General features: G+C 37.3%; 1 protein-coding gene across 1 annotated transcript; it reads right to left on the reverse strand.

Annotated features, from left to right (window-relative positions):
• Positions 1–6,386: 6,386 nt before the first annotated feature.
• On the reverse strand, positions 6,387–20,922 carry LOC103706229 (las1-like family protein). Its single transcript, XM_008790277.6, has 9 exons — positions 20,312–20,922; positions 20,109–20,200; positions 19,888–19,959; positions 16,841–16,947; positions 16,662–16,717; positions 14,144–14,294; positions 11,040–11,123; positions 8,182–8,487; positions 6,387–7,859 (listed from the first exon to the last, which is right to left on the reverse strand). The coding sequence occupies exons 1-9, from the start codon at positions 20,447–20,449 to the stop codon at positions 6,997–6,999; spliced, it is 1,869 nt and encodes a 622-aa protein (XP_008788499.3). The 5' UTR covers positions 20,450–20,922; the 3' UTR covers positions 6,387–6,996.
• Positions 20,923–21,403: the final 481 nt, after the last annotated feature.

The following is a 21,403-nucleotide window of genomic DNA, read 5'->3' on the forward strand; positions in this document are numbered from 1 at the left end:
AGAAATCCCATGCATAATTACGCATCATATGATGTTCCAACGTGCAAACATGATAAAATTTGGTAGATAATCATGATAATTGATGATCAATTTGATCAATCATATGCTGCGATATTTTCATGATATGGCTAGTGATGACGGATATTCATCAAAGTTTATATCAGCTACATATATACAAGCTTTTAATTAGTAGGTGAGGGCATAAAAGAATTGATCATATATGACTAGAGAATTTCTTTTTCTTGAGAGAAACAATATGGCTAAAGATAATGCTATACATTAGTTATAGATTCGCACAATGTCAGGGCCAAAATATCTGTTTGAATCAAAACTTCCACACTTGTCACTGGCATAAAGATGCAGTGGTGCAGAGTCATAGGACCAACGTATGTATTAATCATGTGAATAAAGAGAAAAATGAATATATGAGCAGGAGGAGAATTTAGTGAGGGATTTGTTGAGAATGACAAGGAGATAGGAAAGTTCGATCGCTAGGGATTGATGGAGGGGACATGGAGTTGTAGAAGTTTTTGTTTGAAGAGGCTGTGAAGGATGAGAAGGGGGATTCTCTAAATGGGGAGTCATGGAGTCTGAATTGGACTTAAGTTGCAGGTTCTTGAATCATGCAAGAGTTCTTTAGTTTGCTATTCAACCAATTTGGGAGAGTTTGACTCATTAAGGACATGTTTGTTTGAGAAGAGTTGGGCGCTGGAATGAAAATAAAAATGAGTGAATCCCACTCAAGTAGGAGGGAGTCCCATTCCCATTCCAAGAAGGAATGAGAATGCTCTATTTCTTCGAAACTCAATTTGGGCTCTCTTTCTAATATTCAAATTTCATTCTATCAAATTTACTTTAAAAATTAATTTTTTAAAAAAGCCCATTTGTTTAATTGATTTTCCAAAATTTGCTTAAAGTATTCCGATTCTGATTCAAGCCGCAAGCCAAATATGTTGAGGAATATGGCCATACTGATTTCCATTTCGATTCTGATTCCGGTCATCAACCAAACACGCTCTAAAAGTTAAAAGTGTTCTTCATTGTTTTAATAAGGTTTTGACAACAGAAAATCATGCCAAGAGGAATTGGCCGCAGCCTCAATCTTGTGTTCTTTGCGAACTAGAGCCTGAGACCATAGATCATCTGTTCGCTGCTTGCAACTTTATCTCAGCTATTTGGAACTGGTTCCTTGCTCTTGTCCAGGTTAGGAATCTCCCTTCTTCTGTGAGTAAGACAGTACTTGGAGATCTAGTTAGGTAAAACCAAGCTTCAATGCAGGTATATGGATGTTGTGCTTTGCCTATGTTTATGGTGCCTGCGGTTGGAGAGATGCTTGAGCCATTCAAACAGGTCAATGGTGGAGTATTAAGTTTCTCTCTGATGCAAAAAGTTTGGAAGTATTAAGGTTGTATTAGCTCTTTTACAGTAATTATAAATTTGTTGTTATGCTTGCTGGTGTTTGGTTAGCCCTATGCTAACCTTCGCTTTTTTATATAATAAATTCAGATCAGAGAGAGATCCATGGTCTTTGTTATCCACTAGAAATTGCCTTCATCTTCATTGTACTATTATACGTGATCTCAACCAGGCGTCCTAAGCTGGTTTAAGAATTTGGTGTTTCCATTTAAGATTCATAAATACGGAATATGAATGAACAAAGATAAAGAAAGAAGTACGAGGAAAACATGAGAGAGTAAAACATGAAAGCCTTCTGCGGATCGATTGCTTGCACAAAAAAAAGAAAAAAAAAAGTATCCAAAAATGGAGCAATCAGACCGGGAATGTTGCGAATTCTGCTAAAAAGGCCAATGTACTAGATCACATAATTCCCTCAACAGGACCTTGTTACAATATGACATTCATGGATATCAGGCAAACCTATGGAGACAAGAGTTCCTGAAATTGGATTCTATAGATAATGGAAGTGCTCCTGAAATATATGACATTCTAGCCACTGTTGCTAGAAATTGGATATCAGGCAAACCTTGTTACAATATGACATTCTAGCCACTGTTGCTGCAGACCAAGAGCTCCTGAAATTGGATCCCATATATAGATAATGGAAGTGCAACTGACTGCAGCATCAGCTGTTGCAGATCAACAAAAATCATTATGAAGCCTTGCTTTTCTTATTCATCATGTTCTAGCAACAGCAATGAAAACCCTAGAACATTGAAAGATGCATCAGAGTTCTTTAGCACAAGTCTCCAATTTAAGGGCTTCCCTCACCTTAGTTGGGTGAAAGCCAGCTCCAGCGGCAACAGTGATTGAAGACAAAAACATATATAATAACCTTACAAAAATAAAAAACATTCATGCATAGGCAGGGAAGAAAGCAAGCTTGAAGATTATGTCAATGGCAATGTTAGATGCTTCATTCAAGTACATGCATGGAAGATCTCTAATTGTATGACAATTACTATAAAGAACAAAGGAACTCTTTGTAGTTGCTATAACAACAACATAGCGAAGACCTCAGGCAGAAAGATTTTCAGCTAAAAAGTCCAACTAAGGTGAAGTTTGGAAAGCCTACCCAAGTGCAAACCATCTAATGGGATGCAAAGTATAGCCCTAACTAAAGCACAAGTAAGAGCTAGGGTCAACAAACCATTGAAAATTTTGATCCAAATCACTTATGGAAAAAGTGTGTTGTAATTAACTAAGGCTGGGAGAAAAAGATTGAAACCCTATTCGTCATCCATAAGAGTGGAGAACATGTTTCTTGTCAAAAGAGAGGGAACCGCATGTTGTATGAGTTTGTCTTTTGTCAAGACTGTCATTCCAACCCACAAACCTGGTGCCAAACCCAAACTAGATGATGAATGGGTTGGATATGGAATCTAAGTCAAACTTATTGAAACTCTTGGATTAGATCTGAATTTGAGTTTTCTTTACCAACATGATCCAAACCCACATAAATAATCAGATTTATTACATACAGACATCCGGACATAAATGCGTATGTACATATGCAACATTAGATCCTTCGAATGAAAAAATAAATAGTGATGACATTTTAACATATTTTAGTATTTATATTTCTACTTAAGTATATTCTTTTAATTTTTGGTACATCATTAAGTGCTTGTTGTTTATGATTTAATTTTTTTTATAGCATTTATTGAATGTTTCACCGATAAACCTCTCTAAGTATAGAATATTTAGGATCTGAATCTGAAACATATTTTTATTACCCGAATCTAGACCTAACCTGATTCTTCAATAGACTGGTCTATGGAACAAAAATTAGACTCAAAACCTCAATAGTTATAGGTCTGAATTTAGTAAAACCTGAACTCAACCTGATCCAATAACACCCCCATTTGTTATAAGAATGGCTAAAATTTTAGATATTCTTTAAGAGGAAAAATCTTGGCAAAGATTTTTTTTTTAAAAAAAATAATCAGACGTTGTTCAAACGACGAAGAATATACAGGCTCCCGCCCATTTTGGTACCATTCACAGGGGCTTAAGGTGTTTTTTGGGGGCCAAAGTGCCCATTTTGCCTAGCAATCTAGAGAAAAACCAAATTTAGCAATTATCTTGGCTGTGCTTGAAAGAGTTTATGTAACCTAGCAATGGAGGACTGGTAATCACTAAATTTTATAAGCATAGAACAAGCTAAAAACTAAAATTAAAAGTTTCATATGATAAAAACAAGCATTGATCTTAATATTCGATATCATCGACAAAGACCTTACCTGAGTCCATATTGCCGATTGCCTTCCATTCCATATGACCTTTTGCTGCCACATACATGAATTCATAAGTACACATCCGTGAACATGGCTTTTAATTTTTGGCTCATGCTTAAGCTCCTCGTCTTCCTTTGAATTATACTCATTTCTCCATTTTAGGTACTCAATGAAATACATCATATAATCATTGTTCCATATCCAATTAATCAGTCTTTTCATGCTAGCATGTCTTTTTTTCTCTCCTGCAAATCAACACATTCAGCAGATTCGTGTTAAGTTCTACACCTCCATCTTCTTTTATTTTATGCTATTTGATGAAAGCACACTGAAAAAAATCATCTAATTGCAGGAAAAATAGAATTCTAAGAGTGTGGCAGATGAAGGAAATTTTGCCTTAAACAAAAATGCCTGAACTTGAATGCAATTATAGTCCAGTGATTGCACCACTTTTTGAGTAGAAAAGATCTATGTTCAAAATGTACAAAATGCCGAACACCACTATTATTAACCACCAGTGGTACGATGTCCAAATATCAGTATTTGAATCACCGGTGGTGCGGTTTTGAAACCAATTTCTCATAGATTACAAGTCGACAGATCCAACGAATAATCTCCATTGGCAAGGCCAAATTATAGCCATGTTGAGAATGCATACATATAAAATAAATTTTTCACAATTTACCCGTCATATTGTTTAGATTTCATAATATAGCACATAACATAATTTGACCCATTTAACTAAGTATAAAACATATATCATAATCAAATTTAATAAACTAATTATTATTTTACTAAAAATTCAGAAAACATACTTTGAAGCATTAGATTACTTACGTCTTCTTGCTTCAAAAATTTCACTTCAGCTAGATGGGTCAGGTACACCTATTTTAATATTATTAAAATATTATTTATTTCATCATCGTTCTAAAAGTCAAGTAAAGTCAAAATTAAACACTGCTAGAGAACAGCCTCATGCCCCTAAATTAGGTCGATCAGATGACAGTGCCCGACTGCCCAGATCGGTCCAAACAAAAAGAATTCAACTGGTCATGTGAAGATCAAAAGTGGCTAAATTTCAGAAGATCTAGTTGGGGCTGAAGTAATGGATCGGTTTACCGTTCGAATATCAGGACGGTTCAGGATCTCCAAACTGGGTTAACTAGGATCCGAGCAACAACAAAAACAAAGCTTACACTAGAATCTCTAAGTTTGTTTAGAGAAAAAGAGGGAGAGGAGAGAGAATCTCATCTTGGGTTTGGGTTTGGTCTGATTCTAGTCTTGGTCCCAATTTATGTGGTCCGAGTTGACCAACAAGGAGAGGTCTAAGCCTACTCGATTATTGACTCGATTAGAGGAGAGTTAGGGATTTATTTTTCTTCATCATCTTTTTTTTCTCTCGACCAAAATGGGAAGGAACACAACCCAAAATGGAGATGAACATGGGTTCTTCATCTTGTTAAACTAAAAAAACAAAGAGAAGGGGGAAGAGAAGGAAGAGAGAAGAGGGAAGAAGCCGGAGAAGGGTGGCGGCCGCTAGACCTAAGTAGTCGATGGCTAGCCATCGCCGGCTGCGGCGGCCGGCGAGAAGAGAGAAATCGAGAACACTCTCGGTTGGCCTAAAATAGGGAAATTAGGTCAACAAGAGGTGGAATAGAGAAGAAAGAGGGAAGGAAAATTTACCGGTAGATGGCGAACGTGAAGGATCTCAGTAGAGGGTAGCCGATCCGGTGGGCTGGCAGCGACGGTGCTTGAAATAGAAAAAAAGGAGAAAAATGGGGATATTGATGGTCTAGAGGGAAATAGAGGGAATTTTAGGGGTGGCAGAGTTCGGATTCGGCAACATGATGGCCGTCGGAGGTGAGGAAGAAGGAAGAGTTGCTTATCGGTGGATCTAGAGGAGATGAAGGAGTAAATTTATAGAGCTTTTGGGAGAGGATGAGTTCACCGATCATTGCACTGCTCATGGTTTTTGCAGCGGATAAGCATGACCAAACAGTCAGCGGCCGTTCGAACAGCCCACGGAATCCACAGCAGGCACGATTGTTGTGGATGATCCACACAACTGAAAAAAGAAAGCAAAAGCAGAGAATCGCGATCACAATCCTTTATTTTGTTCCTCAAATCCCAATTTAGGCATTAGGCTGAAGTCGGTTAGGCCTGATCTCACACCTACCATCTTCTGAACACCAAATCAAGAGGTTGGAAGCACTACTCTACCAATTTTCTTCTTTATAGGCATTATCTTTTCCAAAGCCAAAGAGCGACCATCGTTATCGTTTTGAACACCAAAGGCGCGTACCATTTCAAAACCACAGGCGTCCGTCGTTTCAACACCAGGGGCACCCAGGTCTCGCACAATCGACGCTCACTATTTGAAGACCGGATGTACCCCCAGTTTCAAGACTAGGGACCCACAAGAGTTGCACGCATATATATAATTTTGATAAGCTTTTATTATTAGATACGCATCAATATTATCTGTGGAAAAAAAAAGATACGACTTAAAAAATTATATATATATATATATTATTAGATAGCAAAGTTAACATTTAGTATATTTAGTCTTAAAATTTGTTATTGCTAAACATACATTAGAAAGATCCAAACATCTATATCGTTGCACTTGCAAGATTCTCCAACTAGAAAAAAACAGGTCATAAACACCATGCCAACAAAGAACATAGGAGGTGATGTTCATAAACACCAGCGCCACCTCTTTGCTTTGGTCATTGCACGCATAAAACAAGATCACCTACAAATGGCATGTCATTGCACTTGCAAGATAATCTGAGTACAAAAAGGCCATAAGCACCAGCCAAATTGGAACATAAACAAGGGGATGCTTCATGAAGCACTAGCACCAGCTCTTCCCATTCTTGTGATTGTTCATATAAAACATCTCATCAAAGCACTACATGAGTAATTAAAAACTCCAACAAGATAGCATTCAATTTCTGAGACACCATCATCCTGCTTTCGTGAAACTTCAATTTTACATCTACTTTGCTTCACCTTTTCTTCACGCTCCACAGCTTCTTCAAAAAAGAATTAAAAAATAATAATTCTACCATGCTTAAGAACTAGTCGCGGAAAACCAGCAGTGTCTGCTCGTAAGTATTCTCTTTTGTAGTTACAGGAACAATTGTTGAGTGCCTAAACCTCCTTTTCCATCACTGTTACCATTGTGAATCCAATTTAAGAAAGAGGCGGTTTGCCAAGCTAGCAAAATGACAATACTATAATTCGTTGCTCCTTGTTCCATGGAATTTTGGTCAACCAAGGTCCTCCATAAATGTCACTACACAAAGATCCTGATGTTAGACTCTATAGCAAGCAATTCTTGTTCACTCACCTTCTTCCAAATGCCATCAATCAACAATCGACCTTCCATGGGGAATTTTATCTCTGGAAAATCCAACTCTTGTTCTTTCAGAGTTGGTTTTAACTTTTTGATGGCACTTCCATTCTCCCATGGCTCGGTATGACTATCCAAGTCACTCTTATTGGTCGCTTGGTCGCTCACTGCTTTATCATTGTTTATTTCAATCTTCATACTTTCTAATCCTTCATCAACCTTGTCCAGGACAGGAAGAACTGCAGTAGAACTAAAAGAACACGGTAACATTCCAATGGGACATGGGATCCAAGACTTAGCCAGAGTCCACATGTTACTCGTATCTGTGTTGCCATCCACTGGACCTGTACTTCTATTGCTATGGTTCTGAAATTGAAGCTTGAGAAGCTCCAACTTCGCTGCTGCAATCTTTAATGAATCCTCTTCTTGTGAACACATAGTTTCAGTACTGGCAAGGACAGGGTCTTCTATAGAATCCCAGTCTTTTGATCCAAGCAGAGGAAGCTTCTTCAGTCTTTCTTTTAGGGAATTATTTCCAATCATCTCAGCAAGCAGCATTACTGAATCGGTGAGATGTTTGTCTCCAGTAACTGATAAAGTTAGACATTTTCGGAGAAGTTTTGTAAGTGAAACTTTAGGAACAGAATTTCTGTCTGTAGAAAGGACCATGTTTTTGTTGATGAGTCCAATTCGGCCTGCATCTTTTAATGCCCTAAGCTTTGTGAGAAGCCAAGGAACCAGGGAGCACAGATGTTTCAGTTGACAGATCTCAGCCTGGTACTCTGGTGAAAGGAAATAGCATTGACCTGCAAAAATGAGTGAAGAATCAAGGCCATTGCTCATAACTTAAAATAATAGCTTAAAATAAAAATGATACAATCCAGGCTCATGGAACCTGAACCATGGAAAACAGGTATCATAGAGACTCCTGCTTGCAAATAGAGAAGTCAAAATGGCATAATACACCTTCGCAGCTAGGCAATCTGGAAGAGAACTGAATCAACTGATTATAAAAATTTGAAAAAATATCTAACACAGCCTACGAAAATCCATAAGGAATAAGGACGTTGACTCCAAAAAAAAACATGTACCAAAGCAATCTCAAGAGTGAATCATCCAAATAATTACCATTCTCATATTTCACGGATTCCTTGGCCTCAATTGTCTCAAGAACCATCTTCAGTATACTAAGTAACAACCTAGGTTTCTTGTCTGACAGTGTTGTAATGATTGTCTTTAAAACATGTACTGAGCTTGTAAGTGGCCATGGATCACCAACATCAGAGTCATCCGATATTTCCATGTCAGTGCCATCAGAGAAATCAGGTGCCTGTAAGTGGAATAGCTCCAATAACACAGACGCTACTTCTGTTGGATAAGCCGAGTACAATCGGGTAATGATTCTTGCAGTCTTGGAAATCTTCTTCTCAGAACCTGCAGATGAGAAAGAATATCCACAGTTGTGATTCCAGTTTGCATTTCAGACGTACACAAAAGATGATAGGAGACTTTCAATGTGCTTTTGGAGGAAACTTTCAATGTAACTTATCCCACTCTTCAGGGATAACATACATCAACTTAGAGAAGTGATTACTTATCTCTGAAGAACAGAGATCAGTTGCAAACTCTGACAACCTCGATCTCTTCTGCCCCCAGCTCCAGCCATATTTTCAAAACATGATAGATCTTACCGGTCTGATAAGATCTTCTAGCATCCAAACAGGCCCTAAATAATATAGCTAAGCATCCATGCACCTTTTGGCACAACCGATCGTGCAAGAGTAGAAAATATGGCTATAGAGTTCAGTATCTTAATATAAAATCCTTTAGGTTTTGTTTTCCTATATCTAACTCAAATTCATGAAATACTGAAATGATTCTGTCCAATAAATAAACTCACATTTATAGATATGTAGCCTACAGTGTTTCTTCTATGACCACTGTTCTTTTTTCCAGCTCTGATTTTAAAGCAATTTTTCATGGAGTCACTAAAGCAGCAAGGCAAAAATTCAAATTGAGTCATGTTGTTGTAGACATAGCAAGGACAGCTACCATGATCACAAAGATAATATATAAAGATCCATATAAACAGATAACAAATTAAACTAAAAAGAGAAAACCATGAGTTGGTCATAAATTAAACTTAAAAAAAAGCATGACCGGTTAATTGATTCATAACGTCGCGTGTGATGGCTGAGCATTGCAAAACCTTCGTGACAATCAAGCTTACCTCAGACCCATGCCTCAATTTATTTTGTTATTTGATGCATAATGGGTACTTGGTCAAAATGAAGATTTTAGAACCTTCACCATTCAAAAGCCAAATATCAACTACTACAACTTTGCTGGAATCCTACAAACCCACCTACAAGATTTCCCAATGACATAAAATGAAGATAGCACAGCAGTTCACACATTTCTATCAGAATTATTTATTTATAAGAATTCTTTTAGCTATATCAATCTTATTACAAGTTAGGCATAGAGGTTGATGATTGGTAGTTTTCAATTATTTCATTTATTCTGTTATGTTTTAAAATTTGTCTTTAGGAATTTTTAGAAATTTTTGAGTGAAATAGGTTATTTCGGGCTGAAGCCAGAAAACCACAGCCCACAGGTTTGTCTATCAAGGGATGTTTTTCAGATGTATATTTTTGTCTCCCTTTTTCTTCTCCATTATTTATTTCATGTACTTCTATTCCATTTTTGAGCAATTAATTCTATTAAATGTTCAAGCCATTTTAGTAGAAAGAATGTCTCACCTGGTTTTGTATACAAAGGGTGGGAGAAAAATTCACGCAGCATAGCAGAAAATTATTGACAACATGTTAACATTGTGGTTTCAATGTTTATTTTATTCTTGCAATATTTCTTATGGACATGATTTGTTCTCCAACATATTTCTTATGGGCTGACAACTTGGCCATGAGTCAAGAACTCAAAAAAAATTTACGAATTCAAGCCAATTTTTATAAAGTAAGATCACAAAAATATTACTATATGAATGCAGATCTGGCCCTTGGATTGAGCTGCATGTCACATTCCAAATTTAACTTCATGCAGGGTCCGAGCAAAAGTTGACATACTACCATCTTATCTCAAAGAAACCTCTTCCTTGACACCTGCTTGTACCACAATTGCAACATTCAGTTAAAATTCACATTATGATTATCTTCCACAAACTACATGTCTTCAACCATTCTTGTAACCTACATCTAACTTGCTCCTTTTGGGAGATCTCTCCCTATCAAAAGTCAAAATGTTAAAAAAGTTTCTTTCAGTAACTGATAAAAAAATTGATGTTATCATTTCATCACCAATTTAGGATTCTAAGTAATATTTAATACTACTTGCTACCTACCCACAACCTAGGTAATATTTATTGTCTACCTGTTACCTACACAACCATGGTATGACTAGGAAAAGTATTACCTTGTTCTAAATCTGGATAATTCTTTTGAAGACAGTCATTTAAGTACATATGCCCCTAATCCAACATACACACCCGCCCCCCTGCCAGCATTCTATCTAACTATATCGCAACCTTGATATGATTAGAACAAGTATATCTCGTTCCACATCTGCACAGTTCTTCTGGAAACAGCCAAGTATATATGCCAACAATCCAACTGCCATATCAAACAATGCCCCTCCACCCCTGTTCTCAAAAACATGCACAGCTGCCTAAACATATGTGCGCATGGGGAGAGAGAGAGAGAGAGAGAGAGAGAGAGAGACTGCCTTTAGCCATTGACAAAGCAAAATTCCAGAAATTCCCATATTTTAAACCAGCATGTTTGCATTCAAACCTAACCACACTCACAAATCACAACATAAATGCAGGTATAGGTAAAAACGGCGCATGAAACAAACATGCATTTATGTTCCACTAAGAGGAATTTGGCTAATTATTCGCTGAGCAATCCCCGTGCTTTTCAGTAGCAAATCAAAGCTAATTGTCAATAAAGTAAAGTTTGGGCACGTACCTTTTGATTGAGAAGACAGCAACATTCCAGTTATCTGTAAAGAGAGTTTATTGCATCTCGTTAGCAGGCTACGCCGCTTGACACCTACACAGGACAAAGAAGCCAATCATAAGCAACAGATCTGCAGATGTTGGGCCTATGGGTAACCAAAGATCTGAATAGCCAAAAAGTAATTATTACATGCATGATACAGAACAAATTAAACTTCAAAAAGGGGAAGAAAAATAACCCAGTCAATCAAAGTAGTATATAGCATACTTTTTTACAACTATCTAGCAGGTTCCTAAGTGTATGAGTAGTGTCAGTGATTGCTTTCAGGGCTTCAATCAAAGAAATTTTAATTATTTCCCTGATAATTGCTAATTCTGAATTAATCAGAGTTTATTGGATTGAATTTACATTCCCACGTAGAAGAATGGTTGTATTATGAAACTATTTTTGCTCTCAGTCATTCAATTAAAAAGAAACAAACTCAGATGCAAATCTCGACCATCATAATGGAAACTCTGGAGGGCAGGACTCCATGCCCGTTTGACTAACCTTTTCTTATATATTTACAAAATACACTTTATGAGAGCGACTCCAGCAATCCTCTATCTTTTTCCTTTTCAGATCCATCAAATTTTTCGTATTTCTTTTTTTTGGAAGTCACTCTTGCATTTTTTTTTGGAAGTCACTCTTGCATTTTTTTTTTTTCTCTTCTTTTCCTCTAAACTCTACTTTGTTTTCCCCTCTAAACAAAAATATGCTTTGATATGCTGGTACCAGGGGTGACCAGCCTGTACCAAGTGGAATTGACCGATTCCACCCAATTTCATGTTGAAGGGACCTATACCATGTAGTTTAAGGTGGTATCATAGATAGGCATAAGAGAAGGAGCTACCGGCCATGTGTTGACATGGGGGTTGCATCGTAGCAATACCAAGCATACCCTACCATATTGATAAGGTACTGATATTGTACCTGCTACTAATACAGCAAACCTTGTTTGCAGTAAGGGAATCTGCACCGCATGTGCTAAATGCTTGTATGAAAAAAATTCAGCTCTGAAATTTTTATTTCTGAAGAGAGTCCCTGATACAGGTCCCTGCAAAATGCTCAGAGACTACATTCATTTCAAACTTTCGATATTCAAACTTCTAACAAACTAGCCAGGCAATCAGTCAACATAGCTAGGCAGTTAATACCAATCACAAGCATAGCAGTTTTACTCATTAAAATGGACTGAATGAATTCATGGCTCTCCACCACTACCTGTTAAAGACATCATAACTGCCAAAATGTGGCATGGCGAAAATGAACTCTGATACCTCAGCTTATAATAATACTTATCATTCCTATACATTCAAAAAAGTTGCATGTTTCTAAACCAGCACTATGGAATGTTTCATCATGAGATGCAACATATATAGGTTTTTCTGATAACATATTTGCGTATGAAGCTCAAAATGTTCATTGACAAAACAGATTCTCAAGATATTTCTCTCTTTACAAAATCAAAAGAAGGGGAAAATTGTTAGAATTACTTCAAGACCAGATTGACATTGAACAATCAACCAGGAGGTCATCCATACAAATAAGATTTTTTCAGCATATTTACAATGGATTAAATTTTAAGAAAATAATACCTTTATTCATGTATATGAAATGATTTCTCATAAAATAGCATGAATCCCTGAATCAACTTGTAGATGATGAAACAATAGGGAGCATCCAAGCAATAAAAATGAGTTTGTTAGCAAACAATTCAAACAAAATAGCTGCATATTGATTCCAATATGATGACAAGCAGAATAAATATGATGTTCATTAATAAAAACTCTTTAAAGCATGAAAGTTTGAATTGTATGGTAGTCCCAAAAAGAGGTTTATACACCTGATACATCATGATATGATTTATGAATTGTTTTTCACCATTTGTTTATTTTAAGAACAACGATTTCTTTACTAAAGCAAACCAGCATAAATCATCTTAAATATAATTTCTGTCTTCGCACATCTTCCTTTATATTTTTCAAGCCCCTCAACACGAATATTCTCTCTTGTTACCAAGTTACCCTTGGTCGAAGCTGATCATAAGCGAAAGAATTATAATCAGTTGGTCGCCTTATTTTTGCTAATCTGTGAAGAACTGGTCTTTAACTCCACACTCCATAGTTTAGTACATGATTGCAACATCATCCTCATGTCCACTAATAAGCAATTAAGCAACTTCTCAGTACATATTATCTTTATATCCTAAAACCCCAAGCCATTAGATAACATGAATTAATTAGGATCCATGCAGGAAAGATCAATAACCGAGGCAACCTAGAGAATTGATGGGAAAGATCTAAAGAAAGAAAGGATATGTGAATGATTTTGTCACTTTGAAGAAAGCACGTGATGCAAAATAAAATTATAGGCAATGAGTATTTGAAAAAGTTTATAAAAAGTGAATTAGAACAGTTGAGGATATGTACTTTGAGGCAACAAGAATTATCAAAAGTAGTGTGTCAAGACAACAGAACATTAATCATGGTGAGCCCACAATAGGGGTTAACGATAAGCCCCTCTTTACAATGGAAAAAGATAAACTTATAATGGGCAATCAAAAAAATGCATTGTGGTGTATGTTATTTGTAATAGTGTTTACTGATGAGATGATTATGCAGTTAAACAGCACCTTGGAAGTATGAAAGAAAGACTAGGAGAATAAGCCTATAAGGACCAAGATAAAGCCAAAAGAAATCAAAGCAACATGATGCAAATTAGAAGTAGGAATTCAAATCAAGCCCCACTGAGTTAAGCTGGCCAAAACAAACCATAGTTAATTGACTTTCATCATCTTGGGTCTGCTATAAAACAAAGAAAGATATAATAGAAACATACTCAAGGCATGTCCTTATGTTGCAACGAATATGTGCACTAATGCCAACAAGCATACATTAGACACTGTGGCTAGATGACAAAAAGAAATAACATGCAAAAACAATACTTACATGTACAATGAGCCTCAAGGACAAAATATTTGTTCTCTAAATCACGATATATGCTACAAGAATAATTCATAATGTTATATATTAATCATCATAATATCAATAAAATATGGAAAATTTACTCACATTTTCCTTTGACTTCTGAACTCGATTTTTGAGCACTCTTGGTTTTCAAATAATAAGTCATCTCATGCAATCTGGATCTTATTTCTTTTCGAACATCAGGAATCATCTTCTTTTGAGGTTCCCAATAATTAGATTTCAACCAATCTAGTGCCTAACAACAACAAAGAGGATACAACACAAATAAATTATCCCAACAATAATCATAGAAAATTAGAAATGTAAAGTCAGATGTCCTCAAGCTTTCATATCTTCTGCAAGAGAGACCAAGAAGGATACAAATACACAAATCAGCGTTCACCATCACTAGTTCAATGATTATAACTTTACAGGCAAAGGCCAACCAACATTAACAAGTAATACATGTAATGGTTAAGAAAGAGCCTTACAAGGTCATGTGATGGAAGCATATCAACAACACAATGTACAACCAAACCATTAGGTCAAATAAGGCCCAGAAACTTTTTCCAATGCATCTTGCTTTTAACAGACAATAGTACAATATTGTTGCCCCAAAAAACTTGATTATCCCACTCTTAATGTCAGCTAGACATTATGTGAAGCTAGCACAGGGCATGTGCAGGTCATGTGGCTTATTCAAAAGGAGTGTAACACAAAAGGATGCATCCACTCTTACCTTTTATTCAATGTACTCTTGTATGTTTTTGGATAGTGAGGAGCATCAGGAGGTGTATTTGTTCAATGGGGGCAAGTAAGAACAGCATATTTCTTCAAAAATAAAACATGTTTATAATATGATTTACAGATTGGCACCTCAAGGCACCTCTGTTCGTCTACGATTCTCTTAACAGGCTTTTTTACTGCCTTTACCAATTCTAACAGTTTACTTTCCAAGATGGCTTCAAACTGCCAAATGTCAGTGATATAATTGAACAACTGTATGAGTGAATAAACTCATTGCTTTGGAAGTATAATTGAGATCGAGGAAAATATAACAAAGATCAACGAGGCATCTATAAAGAGAACTTGAAGTTGAATCAGAAAATTAATGGAAGCTGTTTGTGAGGATTCGAAATAGTGCATGTTGACAGAAAAGCTGACCACCCTGGTTACGCATGAAAGTGAAGGATTTGTAAAGTCACATATGAAGGTTTAATCAAAGCAATGTTACATAGCAGAACCAGGAACCACGCACAGGTAGTTCAGATTCAGTCTCTTTTAATTCAAGTTCATTCATGCTCTAGAAAAGTAAGAAGAAAGTTGATTCTTAAAAAAAACAAAGATCAATGGAATATGACATTATTCAAACAAAACCTCAGAAAAAAGAAGGAAAAGTTGTCTAAATAAAAGGACATGACCAACCAGAAGACTTAATGCCCATCCAATCATACTGCAACGTATCAAGTTCGGCTTTTATAAATCTTTTGTCATTTGTTTCCATCAAGGGTAGCATCTTCCTTTATTTTGTATTTTCCTAAAAATCCTTAATTGCCTTAGTTGTTTGAAGCATGAGCAAGCACAAAAGTAGATTTTTTTAGTAGGTGTAGGCAAGTAGCAATCGCAGAAAAAGAAATTGAAGACATATTGGAAGCATCTATTAAAAATCATATGAAATAATCAAATAGCGTGAAAATATTTATATAACTTTTATGTTTTGATGATATGTATGAAATATGGCCTCAAAAAGAAAATGATAAAAGAACAAATTACATTAATTCAGGTAAATCATACTAGGTTTCAAGCACAATATGGTTCTCATAGACAGATACTTGATGAAAGAGTGCAAGCAGAGGTGTCCAAGGTTCCACAGCAAGCGCGGCACCCTGGGTAGAAGATCCTGACTACCAGTTTCCTCATAGTTTCAATCTTGATTTTCTTAAACTTCCCCCTCTTGCCTAACCTTCAAACGCAAAAATGAGCCTCTCTAATTAATAAAGTCCTCCTTAAGCCCTTCTTGTAAAATCATATTATATTGTCTTGTTCTAACAATCTTGGTTAAGTTGAATGGCATATATCAATTGAAGAATTAAAAGATGTTTGAAATGCTCAACTTCAACCATCCACCTGATTAAGAAATTATTCAATTATCGTTCCATTCATCAGTTTGCATACTAATCCCTTTCTCATGATACTTCAAAAGCATGATTGTAATCACAGCAGTTGACCATCCTAGCATCAAGATTTGTCACAGAATACTCTAGCATTTTTTCACTTTAGAGAGTGAATTAGTATTCCCAGTACATGGTATTATGTTACGTCATCGCTTATCTTGTCAGATGCTCCCACAAACCAATCAGAAACATAGAACATAGTCTCAAGTTGACAAGTGCATATATTGATAAAACCAAAAAAGTTGAATCAGAAAAAAATGGAAGCAAAAGAATGAACTTGAATATGTCTTCAAGCAGATTTTTGAAAGGCGCACTGCTCAGAAGAAAAGAAGCTCAGAAGCCCATATTCATAATTTACTAACAACTACAAGCATATTACCAGGTTGGGGGAAAATTTTGTTGCTCTTGTAGGTTTTATACAATCCATGGGTTATAAGAACATGATATACCTTAATACCAGCCAAACGAACCAGCCGAATTGACGGAAGATTGCGGTGAGAACTTTCTACATCATGTGAAAATAAGCAGAGTATTAAAACTTGTTTCCATAAAAGCAGTGCAAAGACAGTGGAGAAAATCAAAATACATAGCAAAGCAAAAAAGATGAAAAAAAATTAAGTCATCTTACCATGACGAATGTCCACCAACATTCTAGGAATACCAACTGCTTCAGCTAACTCAGATATTGAGCGCCCTGTTTTCTTATGTGCAGGCTCGACATAACCATTCACAAGCCTGGGGGGGAAATTGAAGTAAGAACCAAGAAAAATACTCTCTCTCTCTCTCTCTCTCTCTCTCTCTCTCTCTCTCTCTCCCCAGGTGAAATAAGTGCCCAAAAAAACCATCAACTTATCATCAGCAGCTATCGAAAAATTTAAAGACAATTCAAGATAAAAGCATCTCTTGAAGTCTCTCTTGTACAAAAGTGAGAGGTGACTTGTGACCTTTTAAGAACCAAAATGAAGTAAACAGATAATGCTGGTGCAAACAGTTTGGCAACAGTTAGTTTTCTTGCAAATTTTAGTAATTTTTTTTATTTTCAACAACAATTTCCATAACAAGACTTAAGCAATGCACGTATTCTTCCATAACTTTCTTCATCATGACCAGAAGAAGCAAACTTGAAGCAAAGTTAATCCAAGCTTACCCCATCTAAGCGAACACAGTCTTCTTTGTTTAATATCCGAAGGCCATTGCTGACCTAAAGTGTATAAGCTATGCACCAGAAATTCTGTTGAACCATCTTTGATAATGGTTCTTGGATTTTTTTTGAGTTGCTTCGGATTTTCAATTCTACAATTCCATCAATCATGCCGGCCATATATTGCTCAGTTTGGTCTTGACTCTTATGAAGGGTCTCTTATAGAAAGTAAATAAGCAAGTATTTTGGAGGATCAGAAGAACCCAATAATTTTAAGATTTGCATAGGATTAAACAGTTTCCATTAAGTGGGGATGTGGAGGAGAGGCCAACAAGATCCAATTGGGTTGGGTTTGTGCAATACTTGAAGGAGCCATGGAATCCTTGAGGGGGGTCCATAGAATATAACTTAATAATGACATGTCTAGCTTATTGAGAAAAAACTACATATGCACCCACTTCACATTGATCTCTCTCTATCTCTCTCTATACTTGGAAACTCATATCTGGGTGGCCACCTTCTTCTTCATAACAATGCCAAGGGACATAAAGTCATCATGGTATACAACCTCCAAAAGGAATTAAGCATGCTATAAAATCTTGCTAACAAATGCACAAGGTGTGATTCAAGGAGGGGGCTGTATCGAGCTGAACTAATCAAGAACCGGAATGGGTCAAGTGGCTGGATCGGTTCGGCCCTTTAAATTCTCCCGATCTCCCCGCTAGGCCCCTTCCAAGTCCCATTTCAAGTCCTCTCTCCCTCCCACTCTCATCGATCGCTCACTCTCTTTCCATGGATTCCATAACGACTTCTACGATCACACAAGGTTAGGTAACTCCACCAATCCCTAGCTCCTTTCCCCTATCATGCTTTCGATTCCATAGAAATTCATTAAACAAGGATGCTCCCAATCCACGCTCCCCAAGCCTTCTCTGTCGTCCACAACCTCCTCGGCCGCTAGATCCGTGCTCCCCAGACCTTCTCTGTCATCCACAGCCCCCTTCGCCGCCAAATCCGTGCTCCCCTGGCCTTCTCCATCTTCCGCAGCCTCTTCCACCGCCAGATCCATGCTCCCCAGGCCTCCAACACCGGATCTGCGCTCCCCAGGCCTCCTCTATCATCCACAACCGCCTCTGCCATTAGATCCACACTCCCCGAACCACGATCTCGACCGTTGAGCATCGTATGAGGTCAGTACAAGCCTCGCCCTCCCTCCCTCCCCCTCTCTCTCCTCTTCTTCCTCTCCTCGTCCCTATTTTGATATGTCCCGAAATGACATGGTACGAAGCCGCACCATATCGAACAGTTGCCGGCCGGTATGATCTCCAGTACAGATTCGGTGGACCTAGGTGCAATTTGTGCCTTGATTGACCAAATGGCATCACAAAAAACTAAAAACTACTTCAAGAACTAAGCCATCTTATTATTGTTTCTAACTCTTTATATTCAATAGTCATCAGATACAAGCCAAGTTCAGAGAAGTATCGTATTTGTCCTTGTTGACCAAACGAATCACCCACAGGATTGATATATTTTTTTTAATCATGGTTCCCTTTTTCAATGCTGGTTATTTGAAATGTGATGTAATTCATATTTTTGAAAAGAATTAGAGCCTGATCTGCCTCATTCACTCCTCATCCATCATGGGTCAACAAATGCTAGAAGGCCAAGTATCCTACATTAGTATCATGATCCACCTCTCTTCTAACTTTGTCAAATCATGTCATGATATTGTAACAAAATTCTGAGTATTAATTCAACATATCTTGTTAAATACCTCTTTGGCATGTTTCAGTGGAGCAAAACAAGTTTTTCCCCCTGCTTAGTCCCTATGTTTTGTTGTAGAATCTTCATCATAGGCTCAGCAGTTGATGTGCATCACAAGAACCATAGACAGTAATGCCTTTCCAAGGTGCCAACTACTCCTGATATCAGTATAGGACCTTGCTTCACCATTGTAAATTCCACATTTGGGAATTAGTTAAAAATCATCAACAGGAATAGCTCATAGGTTTGTAATGTTTTTCAGTCTCCAATCTTGAACCTGACTTGCTCAACTGTCCTAATGGTTGGTGGGCCTCCAAGTATTTCGATGACAAGTTACCTAGGCGGTCCACCTTCATGCCTACGCTCTTGACTTCCTAATTGATACTCATGTGGACCACGTGTCGGCCATCCCCTTTGTACAAGAGCTTCTTTGTAGGTGCTCAAACACTCTTACACCTCTTCATATTATCGAATAGCAAGACAAGATCCATACTCAAGTTCCTCTAATTCCTTGGCCTTGACTATGCTCAGGCCTCCTTTGCCACAAAGTTAGTCAAACTTTAAATTAACAAAAACAAGTGGAAAAAAGGAAACAAACAGGCAACACACGTTCCTAAGTTAATCATGAGCTGATCAAAGTCATCCAAAATATAATAATTCAATTTTACCCATAAATGTGCAACAAAGATGCTGACTGAACAAGTGAAACTAGTTCAAAATTTCTACCATAATTCACAGAACTGTGTGACTAACATAAACAATCTCACCTTGTGATTGCCATGCTATAAAGCATAGCTAGCATCTCCTCCGAACTCAGAGCATCAACCATAGGCTCCTTGCTACAAAACCAAACAAAAATATGACCTCGGAACCAATCCGTGAATACAACTGATAAGACCATCAAGCTTACTCGTAAAAATAGATGCATTAATTTGACCACGCTTAAATTCCCTAAAAAAGAAAAAAAGGAAATTGATCAAGGCGGCACCTAAAAAAAGGATCTTTCTGCTGAATCTCAACGAATGCAGCCGTAATTTCGATTGGCACCGGGAGACAACCTCTGCTCCGCCACGCTGATATCTGAATCAATCCAAGATTAAAAAGTAAAGGAGACCATTAGAGTTCTGAGCTACCTAGGGTTTAGGGTTTAGGGTTTAAGAGAAGTTAAGGGTTAGAAATCGGAACTAGTACCCTTCGGAGAGCGGCGGCAACGGAGTCGGATGAAGAGGAGAAGATGGATTCCCTGACGAAGTTCCACTGGTCCCAGCTGGACCAGGGAACGAGCTTGTAGCCGGAGGAGAGCTCTCCCGCGGACCCCATCGTCTCCATCCTCTGACGAAGTTCCACTGGCCGTGGTGAGGATCTAGAACGAGGAATACCGAGTTCGGACGGCGGCGTGGAGAAAGTGGCGGTGGAGAAGCGGACTGCGGCGGAGAGGACTCGGGGAGAGGTTTTCCCGTTCGCCAAGAAGAGCGGACGCGAGAGATCCCACTAATTCCGAGGAGACCGCTCGTGTCCCGCTCTTGAGGGAAAAATTGGCGGCATCTTAGCTAATAACTGCGAGATCCCAAGCCCGCGATTAGCTCATACGACAATTCCGCATGTGCAATGGGTTCAGTGAGAGTTGGGATTGATGGCGATAGAAAATATTGAACAACTATTAGGTTGGAACTGATCTAGATCATTTTATCTCAAATTGGACTAAATCATTGTCAAAACGATTTGGATTAAAATTTTTGGAACCCTAACCAATATATTATTTTTCTTATGGCAGCATGAATGGCAAGTGTTATTTTTTAAGTGCTTTCTCATATCCCTTAATTTATGGGATATAGGGAGACTCTTGTTCATAACAATTCTTACACAGTCAGGATGGCGAGGCTCGAATCAAGCTTTGCTCAAAGATCAACACAATCTACTGAAGCCTAAGTTTTGCTAGATCGGTCTTTGAACCTACTTCCAAGCTCAAGCTCTACCCTACCTCGAGTTTGAACTTCTAGTCGGATCCTGAACTTCTAATATATTTTTTAAATTTAAAAAATAAAAAATTTATAAATATTTTTAAAAAACTAGATATTAATAACTAAATATTACTCAACAACATACAACATGTTCATTGTCCTTTTAAGTTCATGTACTAATAGCATTTGCCAATTAAGTATATAAACACATTAAACATAAACAAACACAAGAAAAAAATATAAAAATTCGAGCCAAGTCGAGCATTCATTAAACAAGACTTTATAATTTTGTAATTTACAATTATCCCTATAGTTCAAGTCA

The sequence above is a fragment of the Phoenix dactylifera genome, chromosome 8 (genome assembly GCF_051530095.1).
Source record: "Phoenix dactylifera cultivar Ajwa chromosome 8, Ajwa_hap1_PhDact_Kaust_v1.1, whole genome shotgun sequence".
Lineage (NCBI taxonomy): Eukaryota > Viridiplantae > Streptophyta > Magnoliopsida > Arecales > Arecaceae > Phoenix > Phoenix dactylifera.

Excerpts from the sequence above, each read along its gene's own strand:
- LOC103706229 (XM_008790277.6), bottom strand. The coding sequence starts at position 20,449 with ATGGAGACGATGGGGTCCGCGGGAGAGCTCTCCTCCGGCTACAAGCTC. Across the intron at positions 20,201-20,311 it reads TTGCCGCCGCTCTCCGAAGG|ATATCAGCGTGGCGGAGCAG; the intron begins GTACTAGTTCCG and ends GGATTGATTCAG. Across the intron at positions 16,718-16,840 it reads GTTGGTGGACATTCGTCATG|AAAGTTCTCACCGCAATCTT; the intron begins GTAAGATGACTT and ends CACATGATGTAG.